This window comes from Haliaeetus albicilla, chromosome 10, assembly GCF_947461875.1.
Source record: "Haliaeetus albicilla chromosome 10, bHalAlb1.1, whole genome shotgun sequence".
Taxonomy (NCBI): Eukaryota; Metazoa; Chordata; class Aves; order Accipitriformes; family Accipitridae; genus Haliaeetus; species Haliaeetus albicilla.
The window spans coordinates 1,791,323-1,805,165 of NC_091492.1; the positions used below are offsets into that span (position 1 = coordinate 1,791,323).

The following is a 13,843-nucleotide window of genomic DNA, read 5'->3' on the forward strand; positions in this document are numbered from 1 at the left end:
CGAGGAGGGAGTAGTAAACAAGGTGGAGCGAAACATTTGATCTCCATCCATCTGCCAGTGCCTAATCTCCCACCGGCAGCCCTCGTGCCTCATCACCTCCCAGCCCCCCCTAATCTGCTCCCCGCCAGCCAGCGGAGGGTCAGAGCCGGGGCTGCTGGCCGCGCACATGCCGCATGGCATCGGCGCAACCGAGAGGCTGCCGTGGTGCGGGGAGCCTGGCCGGCAGGGCCATATGGTGGGAGAAACCGGATTAACTGTCCCCGTTTCGGGGTTTAACCCCTGTGCTGCTGCTGCAGTGGTGCGAGGGCACGAGCCAGGGGACACGGTCCGGCTACCATCCCCCCGTGCCCGCATCCCACCCGGCACGAGCATCCGCTCGGGGGCAGGGGACGGGTCTGTCCCCCGGAGCTCGTGGGGGACGCGATTGCCATCGGGACTCCCCGGGGACGGGAGCAGCTCGGAGACGCTCGGCGTGAAGTGGAGCCGTAAGTGCCTCCTGCGTCACGTGGCGAGGATAAGTGCAAAATGGCCCTATTATGATAATTGCGCGAAATTATGATTGATGGAGATTAGCTGCTTATTTGAGGAAATGGCAGGCGCACGTGTGACACGGGCAGGCCGGGGTACAGCCTCTGGGGGACGGGGGGGTGCGGGCAGAAGGGCACGTTGAGACGGTTCCTGGGGCTCTTCCTATGGCGTGGACCGTCACCGCCATCCCGGGAGCTGCTGCATCCCCGGCTGCTGGCTCTTGGGCTGGGATGTGTCACCCATAGGGACATATGCATAGGGACATAGCATAGGGACACTGGGTGCTGCATGGCAGGAGTCCAGGCTGGGGCCGGTGTGGGCCAAGCACAGCCCTGACCTGCCCCGTGGAAGGCTCTTGGTGTCTCCTACCAAGCCCATTAAAGGCATTCCCAATTAGGGGGTAAACCTTTTAAACAGTGATGGCAGGCAGGTCTCTGTGTGCTGGTGCCTTGACCGGCGCTCCTGGTGCTCTGTGCCATGGGGCTGTGCCGTGGGGCTGGGGAGAGGGCAGCGGGGCAGCCCCAGCACCCCTGCAGCTCCCAATAAATGTGGCTCTCGGTAAACGACTTATTTTGGGTGAAGCTGAGCAGGGTGCTGGGCCGGCTCTGGGCTGGCAGCCCGTCCCCTGCCTCCCGCTTGGCCGTCCCCACCGGTGTCCCTCGGCCTCCGGGACTCTCCTGGGGCATCGGTGCCGGGACCACCTGGGCTACGGTGGATGCTCAAGCCACGCTCCTGCTTCTCCCTCTAAAAAAGACGCCAAGACCAGGAATGTGGGGAAGAAAAGCCGGAGAGGCGGGCATTGCTGCAGTGCCGATGTCTGGCCAGGACGGAGCCATGGCACGACTGCGCCGCCAGGGCCGGGATTTCGGCATGGGGTGGGGATGCCGCGTCGCACGAGGCTGAGGTGGCCGTGTAGAGCAACGCACGGCCGGAGGGCACCCCAAAACCACCCACCCATCGCCAGAAGTCCCTCCTCCGCTCTCCCCTTCCCAATTTCCCGGGCCCCCCTACGCGGCAGACGGATGCTGGGTAAGAGGTGTGTCTGCGGGAGCCGTGCTCGCCACGCAGCATCGCCGAGCCGGGCTGCGTCGGCGCTTGCCATCCCCGGGATGGGTTCTCCCAGCTGGGCTGGGGGCACGAGTAGAGACAGACGGGGCTGAGCCTCTCCATGCGACGCCAGCACCGCAGCCAGGCTCCCATGCCCTCCGCCGAAGGACGAGGACGTCGCCCAGCCGGCCGTGGCGAAGGGAAGGGGCCCCCAGCGCGTCCCCCGCCACCGGGCACGGCGAAGCCAGCTCTTCTCTCTGCCATTTTCCCCTTTTCCTCCCCCCTCATTTGGCTTTTGGCAGCCGAACCGTGGCGGCGGCGGCTGGGGCGCGCGGTGCTGGGGAAGGGCTGCCAAGCGTCGGCAGCCCCCCGCGGCCCCCCGGCCCCCTGTGCCAAGGCTGGTGGCTGGCAGAAGGGCTGCCTGCGCCTGGCGGGGCTCCGTCAGCTGCGGGAGGATCCCTGCGCCGCGTTCGCTGCCAATTTCCCTGCGAGCTGGCACCGCAGGCGGCTCCGGAGGCACCGGCGGAGAAGGCTGGGGAGGACGGATTGTGAAAGGGAGAGAGGAGAGAGAGGGAAAAAAAAAAAAAAAAAATAATGGACACATGCCATCGCTGGAGCGGCGAGGCTGCCGCTGCCAAAACGCCAGCAGGCAGCGCGGGGCCAAAACCCGCCGGCGGCAGAGAGGAGGGTCTGGCAGCCCATCCCAGCGCGGGACACATGGAGAACGGGCAGCACGGTGGAGGCAACGGCGTGGCCGAGGCGGGACGGGTAGCGGACGATGGAGCCGGAGAGGAGAGAGGTATTTGCCTTCGTTTTAAAGGCTGCGTGTGCACGCGTCCGCTGCCGGGGCTGCACACCCCGGCCAGCTCAGCCCCGTGCAGGCTGCCCGCGGCCTCCCCGTCCGTCCCGCCGCTCTCCCGCCTGCGGCCTGCCCCGCGGCGCTGCCAGCCCTTCGCCACCCGCCGCCGCTGCCCGGCGCAGGCGGGCGAGGGCTGCGGGTGCAGGTCAGGTTTGGCCGGTGGCTGCAAAAGGGGGATTTGCCGTCCCCTCGGCCACGCACGCCGGGGGCCGGCGAGGGAGGTCGCGGCTTTGTCTGGTTGGGCTTTGTCTGCCGGCGGCGGCGGTGCCGGGAGCTGCGCGGTTTGCGGCGGGCAGGGGCGGCCGCGGCGGAGCGGGGAGGGCGTGAGCCGAAGTCCTGCCGGCGGCACGCGGGAACGGTCCCCTGCTCCCAAACTGGGGCTGCCGCGGAGGCGAGCCTGGGGATGAGGGAGAAGGAGAGGGTGGGCGGAGAATGCCCTCTGCACCCACCGCCACGCTGGGGAGGAGGAGGAGGGAAGGGGAGGATTGCAGGGCACCGGGGAGAGGTGCCGGCATGCTCGTGGTCCCATGGCCATGAGCCGCGCCGGTGCAGGGGTCATGGTCGCGGGGTGCTGGGTGCAGGGGTTGGGGTTGCGGGTGGTGGTGGGTGTCGCGTGGGGTTGGGGGTGTGAATGTGTGTCGGGAGCCTCGGGGAAGGGGCTGAGGGGTGGAGGGGCAGAGCCTCGGTCCGGCAGCACCGATGCTGCCGCGTGCTGGTCCGGGTTGGTGAACGTGTTGCCTGCCCCGTGGTGCAGGAGCAACGTCGGAGCCAGCAGCAGTGTGCTGGGAACGCCGTGGCATCGCAGCTCCACCGGCACCCACGCGAAGGCAAAGGGCTCTGCCTGGGTCCCCCAGTGCCAAACCTGGCCAGCACCAGGGGAAGGAGCCGGCACTGATGGGAAACACAGATGTTGGCGATGCCGAGCCCCCACACCACCCCAACTCTCGCCTGCTGCTCTGCACCTCTGAAGGACCCGGGCTGTGCCCAGCAGCACCCCTGTGCCTGGGGATGTTCTCTCTGCACAAGCACCATCAGGAAAAACCTCCCTCGGGGTCCCTGACCCCAGTACCCATCGCCTGCAGGAGCCAGGGCAGGGCCCCCAGCGTCCAGCTTCAAGGGCATCAGCATCTCCCTGGGAGGGATGTGGAGTGAAGCAAGAGGAGCCATCCTGTCTCGTCCCATCCCATCCGATCCCTTCCTGTCCCATCCCACCCCAGGCTCAGGCATCGCTGGCCAGGCTTGTCAGCATCTGGCCACCCCGCAGCCAGCCCGTGCGTCGTGACTTCAGGCTGGAGGAGCAGCTCTACCCGTTCCTGCATCAGATATTGGGATTAAACACAGCACCCTGCTTGCGAGGGGCAGACCGTGCTGCAGCCAAGTCCCCAAAATGTTCCATGGAGAAGGATCAGAAAAGGTCCCTCCACCAGCCGGACAGCACCGCCGCAGCCTCCCCACCTCACGCAAACCTCCCGGCACCACCGTTCATGGGAGGACAGAGCCCCACGCCTGCCCCATGCTGCCCACCTTGGAGCCGGGGGGGGGGCAGGAACACTCCCTGTGTTGTGGGACGCTTCCCCCCGTCTCCCCCTCTCCCTCGTTTTCCTCCATATTTCACAGTTCCTGCTTCCTGCACAAGGCAGGGGTCTCCAGGGACTCCAGCCAGATGTTCTCTGCAGCACACCACATTGCTTTCCTAATGAAATATTCATGGAGCCTCTCCGCCTTTTGCCATGAAAGCCTTCTGCAGCTCCCAGCCATGGAAACGCTGTGCGAGGCAGCATTCCTGCAAAGCCACCCGCCTGGGGCTCCTGACCCCCCGCTTGCCGCTTGGCACCTTCACGCCGCTCCTCCTTCCTCCTCCTTCCTCTTCCTCCTCCCGCAGGCAGTGCCGGAGCGGGGGCTTCGTCCCACCTCGCCTTGCAGCCGTCGCATCACCAAGGGTGCAGCCAGGGCCAATGTGCCGGGGACGCCGGTGTCCCCACGCGGCCGTCACCCACCCCGAGGCAGGGTCCGTCCACGGCTGGGAGGGGTTGGCGGGTGGGTGGACACCCCGGCGTGGGGCAGGGAGGCATCTCACCCAACCCCTGCCAAAACCACCCCAGGCGCGGCAGAGGCGGAGGCCTCGTCTGCCGGCACGGCCCCCGTGCTGCCGCCGGCTCCCAGCCAGCCCGCAGCATTAGCGATGCTGTGCACTATAATCCAATTAGGTTGTTTATGCAAACAATCAGGTTTTATGTTTCGGTAAAAAGCTTAAATAACCTTAATCAAAGCAAAAGACCTGAAATTATCACCGGTGGAGGCTGTGGTTTGTTGGGTGGGGGGCAGCACACCCTGCCCAGCTCGGGACACCCTGCCTGGCTCGCACCAGCCGCCAGCGGCCCCGACATCTCTTGGGGGGGGCTCAGCACCGAGAGCCATGTGGGAGATGCTTTGCTCCAGCCCAGCGTTGCTGCCAGAGGGTCTGAGCCGTTCCCGCTGGCGCTGCCAGTGCAGGAGGTGCCGGTGCCCTTCGGCGTCACGTCCTGCAAGTCCCAGCCTGGTCCCGCGGCCGGCGGGGGGGCTGGGGGTCGGGGTCCCTTTGCCCGCAGCCACCCGCTTAGCGAGCCTGTGGGGGCCCAGCACGCCTGCCTCCTCCTGCCCCTCACCCAAAGATCATTAACTGAAACTCCAGAGGCATTAATCAGGCAGAGTAATAACCCAAGGAGGGAAGGGTAGGTGGGGGGTGGCCGTGGGGGGGGCAGCAGGAGGGTGCTGGGGTGCAGGTTGGCTGTGCCAGCTGGGGACAAGGGAACACGTCTCTGCCACAGCCACCTCTGGGGCTCCCAGCTCTGGGTGCTGAGCGCCTGACCCTCTGGTTCTGGCATCCAGGGACCTCTTGTCACCACTGTCCCCTATGTGTCCATAAATGTGGGAGCATCCCTCTGCACCAAGGTGTGGCATCAGGCCGGGGGGGGGATGCAGGAGATGCCAGCCAGCGACTGATCTAGCACGCTGCCACCATCCCACCTTGCATCACCAGCCTGGGCTGCACCGACAGCACCAGAGCATCCCGGTACCGGCAGAAAATACCTGCAGCTCCAACTCGGGTCAGGGACAGCAGTGTGAGGTGGCACGGGGGGGGGACGACTGTGCCGCACCATCCCTGCGCCTGCCTGGGGATGGGCACGGTGAAGTGGGGAGCAGGGCTTGCTCTGGAGGGCTGTACCCGCCGGCGCTGCCTCCCCGCACACCCCGAGTTGCTGGCGGAGTAATAAGCTATGCATGTAGTGTAGAAATAAAACATGTTCTGCAGAACAAATGATGTTAATTTGCTGAGAGGCTCTGAAGCTGAGTATTAGCGAAATGCCTTGAGGGAGAGAGCGGCAGCTGTGCTGGAATTAATGGCAACGTGCCGAATTAGCACCGCTATGCATCATAGTCAGAGGGAAAAATTACCGGAGAGAGGGGGGAAAACAACCCCCTCTGCATGCCAGCCCAGACCCTGGGGCATGCTGCGGAGCAGAGCCGGCCGCGGCAGGTCCTGGTGCCGGTGGGCTGCCCTCGCCCCAGCCTTGCCAGGGCGCACAGTGGGGGAGGCCGTTTGCTCCGAGCCCGACGGCCTCCTCTGCGAAGGTATGTTCTTGGGAGTGCTCGGCATCCCTCTGGGACGCTCGCCATCGCTCCAGGGTGCTCAGCATCCCTCTGGACCAAACCATGCCGTTGCATCCCACCCTGCTCCAAGGGACTGTCTCCTCAGGGTCTGCATCCCTGCTGCTCCCCCATTCCTTCCCCTCCTTTCTGGGGGGCTACTCATCTCCTTGTCTATTTATTTCTTCTATTTATTCCTGGCGGTTGAGCGCCTAAAGTCTGTAGTACCTCATTGATTACTAACAGTGCATCTGGCTCATGGCTCTGCAGCCTCCTCCGGAGCATCCGTCTTCTCTCCCCGCTGCCTTCCGCCCAGCCGCTCACCACGGTGTGCCCCAGCTACTGGGAGCATGCTGCAGATTGTGCATTACCTCTTAATGGACGGTTCCAGTAAAATCCACGCCTCTGATGAATATTTAACACCAACATCCATCTCTGCTGCCCGATGCGGGGGGGGGGGGCGGTTTGGCTGGTCCTGCTGCGGCTGCTGGGTCAGGGCTGCAGAGCCGGCTGCGGCCACGGTGCTGCCGGCTCTCACGAGAAACTGGGCTTAGCCTTTGCGTGGCTGAACCCAAGCCCGTGCAGACAGCAGTGAGCAGTCAGCCCAGCGGAGACCGGGGCTGGTGACATCCCGAGACATTTTCCCCGTGAATCCCTTGTCATCCCATGTGTCTGTCACAGCCCACGGCCGCTCATCCCCAGTGTAAAACATCTCCCTGTCTGTCTTGTCGCCCTCAACATTTTCTCCCACTTTTGCCTCTGCAGATCCCCAGCCCCGTGGGTGCCGCCTTCCTTGGGGGACAAGGCTACGCTGGACGGAGCAACCCTCAGCCTGGCCCTGGATGCCACCATGCCACCCAGCCCTGTGCTGTGGGCTGGGCGATGTGATGGATGTGGATATGCCGCCAGTCTGGTCCTTGCTGGGATGTGCCAAGGACTGCTGGGCACTGAACCTGCTGGGATGTGGTGACGGGGATGGGACCCCCCCCCATGACTCCCCTGCAGCCATCGGGTTTCAGCATCCCCAGGAGAAGGAAGGGGTTTATCCACCCAGAGGCTTATCCATCCGAACACCAGTACATGTGGAGCTTTACCAAACATGCTCAGGCCCTGCCGGCTGCCTCGGGGGCCAGAATTGGGCCTGGAGAGGAGAACCGTGCTCCCAGCCACACTCCGGACCGTGGGAGCACGGGAGGCTGACGGAGGCATCACCCAGCGGGACCTGCATGGACCCACCGAGGGCTGCGCCAGGAGCTGCTCTGCTCGCCCGAGGCACCATCAGTCCTAACCCCGACCCCGCTATCCTGCATCCCGGGGATGCTCCAGGGTGGTTGCCCCATCCCCACCCCAAACTGGGAGCTCTGGGTGCACAGCGCTTGGCTCCGCAGCACGGGGCCATCCCACCTCTCCATCCCTGCGCTGGGAAATCTTGTAACCTGGTTGGTTTTGGAGCGGGAGGTGAGAAGTGGGAGAAGGGTGCCGTGGGGTGCCGCGGGTGCTGCGGGTGCTGCGGCCACGGGTGCCCGGGTGCGGGCAGGACAGCAGGGGCTGCCGGTCACTGCCAGGTTACTTCTGCCGGGGCACGCAAGAGTGACTCCAGATGCATTAGAAGTGCCGTGCTCCAATTTCAATTTCATCGTCTCACAATCATTTTCAGGCTCCTCTTAGTGCCACATTAACGAAGCCTGCTCGTTTGAATGCATAATTAGCCCAAGCATTCTACCTCGCTAATTTCGAAGCAAGAGCTGGGGGGGGTGGGGGGGGGAATTTGCATATTAATTTAGCAGAGGGAGAGAAAAACTGTTTACCACTTGCTTCTTGCTGTTGATCACAGCGGACTTAACTCTTTCCCGGGTGCCATCTGGAGCTGCAGAGCCAGGCGCCTGGCCGGCACGTGGGACGGGGCGCAAAGGTTACACGGCAGCAATTAAATCCTCTCCGTGATGCTGCCGCCGTCCGGACCACCCTGGTTGCCTATGCTACTGGGAGCCAACTGGGGCCACTGGGGCTGCAGATCCTGAGAGCACAGGCCAGGCGGACCGAGGCAGAGGTGCAAGCTTCAAGCCCTCCTCCCCATGTGGCCCTGGGATGAAAAGTGCCATCGTGTCCCCCCCAGGGTGTCAGGGTCCCATCCTGGGTCTGTCCCTACTATCCTTGGCAAAGCTGGTGCGGTGCCAGGCGCAGGGATGCCCAACAGCATCGCCCCTCCTACGAAGGGTGGCTGGGACCATGCAAAGAGCACCCTGTCACCCTCGGTGTGTGCCTTCCAAGGGGACAGCTCTGTCCCCACAACCCCCTTGCTTTTAGCATCACCCACCCATAATATGATGTTGGATGCTCACGTGTGCCATCCCCAACAGCCCTTTCCAACGGTGTGGCTCATTGGCATTGGTGTGCATGGGATGCCCGCAGACATGATGCACCCACGGAGCACCCATGGTCCAGTGTGGGCAGCCTCACTGAGCACTGACAACTTGCTACACCCCCCCATCGCCATCTCCCTTTGTTTGGGAGTCTGTGGGTGTCTTGAGCCGAGGTTGGAGGTAATTTGTCTGTCTCCTGCAGCGGGCTGTCATCTTGCATCTGCCAACCAGTTCCATTTGCACTGCCATTAAAAAATCTCAGATTTGACAGGTAGTAAAAAAAATTTTTTAAAAAAGGAGAAAAGCCTAAAAAAAAGAAAAACAGCCCAGCTGAGGAACTCCTGGGCAATAGGATGCTGCAAACATTGTGGGCTCATTGCATCTGCGACCACCCTCAAATCCAGCGGTACCTGGATTTGAGGACAGTCACAGATGCAACGAGCCATAATTTGGCCTTTGGACCTGCATACCCATCTCATCTGGGCTTTGCACCTCCGTCGCCATCTTATCCGGGCTCCCCAAAAGGACTTAATCACCCCTGGAGAGCCCCTGCCCCAACCGTCCACCCTGTCTTGCTGGCTTGGAGCCATCCCAGCACGTCACAGCGATTTGGGGGACAGCCTCCATTGCTGGCATCCTGGTCTGGCTCCTGCATCCACGCTGGCACGGAGAGATGCACACGGGGTTTATCCTGCGCCCGTGCATGCTGCCAGGTTGCGGAGCCGCATAGCCAGGGGACACCCCGCATGTGGGTATGGGGTCTCTGGCATGGCCAGAGCCGTGCCGGTGCTGCTGCGGCACGTGGGGCCGGCTCGCAGAGGGTTAACAGTTGATTACAGCCTTTGTCTCTGCATCAGTGTACATAATGCGCCCCACATTTGCATACTGCAGTGTGCGCTCAATTAAAATGAACTTTTAATTTCTTCTAAGTAAATTACTTCTTCCCGGTACGTGACGCGCACAAATGTCAGAATAATGGGAGAGCCTTAATGAGCTGGGAACGAGGGGTGGGGAGGGGAGCGCTGGGGACCCCGGCCCCCTGGGCTGCTCTGCAGCCTGCAGCCTCCCTACCAGGGGAAAGGACGGATCCTGCCTTCTTCTGCCTTCCCCGCTGGGGCCTGGGACATCCCTGCTGCCAGCACGTCCCCCGGGCAGGGCAGGGGTCCCCACCTCCTCCCCATCACCTCCTCCTGCCCATGTCCCTGCAAGGGGCTGAGCTCTCTGGGTCCTGCCCGCATCCCGGTACGTGTGCACCCCTCACCATCCCAAAAAGGCTCCCTTGGGCATCTTCTGCCCAGGGTGCCCCAGGCCATTCCCATGGACCCCGCAGCCCGCTCTGCCCTCCCCACGGCAGCTTGGGGACGATGCTCGGGGAGGGACGCGGAGCCCTGCACCCTGACCCTCCTGGCTGCCTCCCACCCGGGGCCAGTGTGTCCACGGGGGCCAGATGGCAGGCGAGATTACTGGAATTTGATTTTCAGATAAATCACAAACCTGGATGAGCGAGTGCTGCTCCAGATGCATTATCCGTAATCCCCTGGAAGGGAACCTTTCAGAGGAGACGGTCCCTGTGCCAGCTCGGCAGCAGCTGGGTAATCCCGGCTGACAGCGTGGCCCCGCACAGCCCGGGGGGGATCAGCTGCTCCCCGGCCGCACCGCGGTGTGTCACCCGTGCTCGCCACGACCCACATTTGGTCCCGCCGAGCCCGGGTGGGAGCAGATGGGGCCAGATGGAATCACACCAGGAGCATGCGGGCACCAGGACGAGCCCATGCCCACGGTGCCCATGCCTGGCTGGCGTGCCTGCTCAGCTCAGCTCTCCAGGAGGAAGATGCGGGGATGCGGGGGGTCGTTGCCGGGCTCTCCCCACCCCACTTCTCCCCATCAGTGATGCCCGGAGCATCCCCACGCTGCCCAGTGCTCCCAGTGCGGGGGCCGTGGAGACCCTCCCTTCGCTCACCCCCATGGTGCCCAGCCTGTCAACACTAACAGTGTTGCTCGGTTAGGTCGTAACGATGCACCTCCACTCGTTGCACTGATTAACTGGGACGCGGGAATGACTTCGTCCGTGGCGAAGCGGCTGAGGAAGAGGAGGGAATAGACAGGGTGGCCACAGCCAGGGCCTGACACCAGTGGGGGCTGCCTGCACCTTTCCCCGGGGTCCTGGTGCTTTGGGCTGCCCAGGGGAACCGGCATCGCAGAGCCAGCGAGGGAGGGGGGTGCAAGCACCGGGCTCCCCGGTGGTCCTCGGAGCCATGCTGGGGTCTGCAGCTTGCTCCTGCTCTCTGCTCTGGCTTGGGGCCGTGCTTTGGGGGCACACGGAGCTTTTGGGGGTTCTTGGTTGGGCAGCAGCTTCCTCCAGCCCCAGGGCTGGCTTGTCCCCACCGTTGGGAGCAGCCGCCTGCAGGTCCCCCGCTTCTTCAGAAGCACAGCTTCTGCAAATAAATGCAAACTGCAAACGGTGAGGATGCAACGTCCAGCACAAAGCCCCCCCATCTCTCCGAGCCACCTAAAAAGCGCAGCCGCGGCCCCCAGGGCTGACCCCCATTTCCCAGGCGGCGGTGGCAGGGTCGCGCCCGCCCTGAGACAGACCATCCATCATAAACTGGGAATGGCAAAATAGGCAACGGTGCATCGCGGCGCAGAGCAACCGTAACCGGAGGATGCTGCCGATCAATGGGTGCATTAACCTGAGCCCGTGCCCCCTCCCGGGGGGCTGGGGGTGGACGGGGGGGAGGCGGTGGATATTAATTCCTCTCCAGCTCCCAAAGGAGGAGGAGATGAGAAAAGCCAAGGGGGGGAAAGCAAAGCTTTGTCTGGCTGCTCCTGACGCCCTGCTCTAGCGTGGCTCTGGGAATGCCACCATCGCATGTATGAGGACAGTCCTCGTACAGCTCAGCCCTGTCCCCACTAAGGGGAAGGGTCCCCCAAGCCGGTCGGGACACCGAGTGTATTAGCAAATGCGTATTTGTGGGAGCCAACAGAAATACCGACCCATGGACATTGCTGGGCTCCGCTTTTTACTTTTTCTCCCCAAATCACCTGGTTTTGCATCCTTATTTACAGGGACTGGTAGCCCATCTCCCTGAGCTGGTGGCCCTTCTCCCCAGGCTGGCGGTCCATCTCCCCAGGGTGATGACCCACCTCTCTGCGCCCCCGATGCAATGGAGCCTGGAGGCAGCGCTGCCAAACACCATCGCCCCTAAGGCCAGGCATTACCCATCACCTTGTCCCCCTCGCTGGGTTTGGTGCTCCCCCAGGCCCTCCACGGCACGGTCCCAACAGCAGCCGGTGCGTGCTGGTGCACGAACGAGGGAGCGTGCGCCGGCGGCAACGCGCGGGAGGCGAGCAGGACCACGCTTTCCCCCCAACGCCAAAATTTACATTGAACCACAAATTAATTTCATAATTTTTTCCTCTCTAATTATGCCAACATCTGCTGCAAGGCCCAAGCTGTGCACATGCATTTTAATACATCCCTCCCCCCCGTCTCTCTCGGCACTGAACTTTTCAGTAATTATCGTCAGGAGAAGGGTTCCTTTCCGCGGGAGGGAGAGGCGAAGGCTGGCAGCGGGCAGGAGCATGCAGAGCGAGGTGCAGGCAGCGTGGGGTGGGCAGGGGCTGTGCCCGGTTTGCGGGCTGCTCTCGGAGCCGCGGCTGGTCCTGGCCTCTACCGAGCCACGGCGTGGAGAGCTGCCGGCAGCAGTGGAGGATTTGCCTTCTTAAAGGCTCATTTTATCTCTAGGAGAAAAGGGAAAGAGGAGGGATGAGGCTGCTCTGGCGGCAGCTCAGGAGAGCAAAGGGGCAGCAGGGACCCTACATGTGCAAGGCAACCCGCTGCGCCCTGTGCTGGGCTGGAGCCCAGAGTGTCGGCTCTGCCCCAGGGATGCTGCACCAAGCTGGGGCTCCAGGCACCAAGTCTGCCCCAGGGATGCTGCGCCATGCCGGGGCTCCAGGGACTGACTCTGCCCCAGGGATGCTGCACCATGCCGGGGCTCCAGGGACTGACTCTGCCCCAGGGATGCTGCACCATGCTGGGGCTCCAGGGACCGACTCTGCCCCAAGGATGCTCCCTCCCAGGGCAAGACCAGCCCATGCTGGAGATGATGGTGAAGAGCCCCTGCCCCTGGAGACATTGGTCCTGTTTTCATCCTGGCATCTCCAGCCACACTCTACCACGCTGCACAACAGGCTCTGAATCTGGCCCTTTGCTCCTCGGTGTCCTGCCTGCAACAGGAGGGGAGCGCTGGGGATGTGGGATGTCCGGGGGTCCCTGTGCTCAGCCTCCAGCATGCTGTCCCCCAGCCTTGTCCCCGTCACCTGAGGGTCCAGGTGAAGCTGATGGCCGTGGCAGCCCCCTCCTGTCTCCCACTGCACGTCTGCTCCCACTCAGGGAGATGTTTCATGGCCTCGCTGGCAGATGCAAAAGGTCATTTGGCTGCCGAGTAATTAAAACCTGGCAATTATCAATTTAGAGCAGCAAGCTCCTGGCCTGGCGAGTGCTCTGGTCCTCCCACGGGAGCTGCGGGATGCAGTTGAGGGGCAGAAACAGGGCAGGCACTTGGGAGGGGACGGGGGGATGATGCATGTCCCCCGTGCTGGGACCTCACCTTCAGCCCTGGCAGCTCGCTGGAGAGCCCGCAGGGATGCTGCGCTCTCATTACATAGTTCATCAAGTCTTTTAATTAAAAGGCATGGGGATGAAGGTCCTGCTCAGGGTGCAGGGTGAGTTCAGCTGCTGCACGCCAAAGAGGAAAATCCTCCGTCCTGCTCTGGGCACAGATGCACGGCCCAACCCTGCGTTCAGGCAGCAGCTCGGAGCTGCGTCTATGATGGGAAGGGGCCCCATCCTGCCCAGGGCTGAGCGCCAAGCGTGCCACGGGCCATGGCACCGATGGAATGACCGAGGGGGTGCAATCCCTTTTCCTTCTCCCTGCCTCCCCACTGCCAGGGGTTCTGCTGCTGCCAGAGCTGCCCAGTGGCATGGCATGGCTGGGAAGCCCATTCCCCATCCCAGGGGGGTCGGAGCTGAGCCCCCAGCTCCTGCAATTAATTACAGCTATGAAAACCAAGGTGAACGGCAGTACTGGGGCTCCGCTCCGACTCAGCCTGCAGCGAGCCGGGGAGCAGGATCAAACCTTGGGGCTGGAGGTTGCCCTTTGGGGTCGTGCATGAACTCTGAGGAGGGTTGCAGGGGCCTAATCCTGCTCCAGCACCAAGAATAGGCAGGGAACTGGTCTCCTAATGAGGAAGGCTGTGGAGGAACGGGGGGCTAGCCACTGCAGTGGGACCCCTTCCCGCAGGACGCACCATGGCACGGCACGAGGCTCCCACCCGCCCCACGGAGCATCACCCCGAGGGGCAGCGGGGACATCCCGCACCCTACCCAGCCAGCACACGGGTGCCGTCCCGGCATGGT

General features: G+C 63.2%; 1 protein-coding gene across 1 annotated transcript; it reads left to right on the plus strand.

Moving 5' to 3' along the window:
• Positions 1-1,318: 1,318 nt before the first annotated feature.
• On the plus strand, positions 1,319-9,347 carry LOC138687213 (uncharacterized). Its single transcript, XM_069793258.1, has 2 exons — positions 1,319-2,374; positions 6,827-9,347. Exons 1-2 carry the CDS (start codon positions 2,170-2,172, stop codon positions 7,738-7,740), a joined length of 1,119 nt encoding a protein of 372 aa, XP_069649359.1. The 5' UTR covers positions 1,319-2,169; the 3' UTR covers positions 7,741-9,347.
• Positions 9,348-13,843: the final 4,496 nt, after the last annotated feature.

What these genes read in the sequence shown, in the direction of transcription:
- LOC138687213 (XM_069793258.1), top strand. Translation starts at nt 2,170, where the DNA reads ATGGACACATGCCATCGCTGGAGCGGCGAGGCTGCCGCTGCCAAAACG. An exon ending in TGGAGCCGGAGAGGAGAGAG is followed by an intron (nt 2,375 to 6,826) that starts GTATTTGCCTTC and finishes TTGCCTCTGCAG; the next exon opens with ATCCCCAGCCCCGTGGGTGC.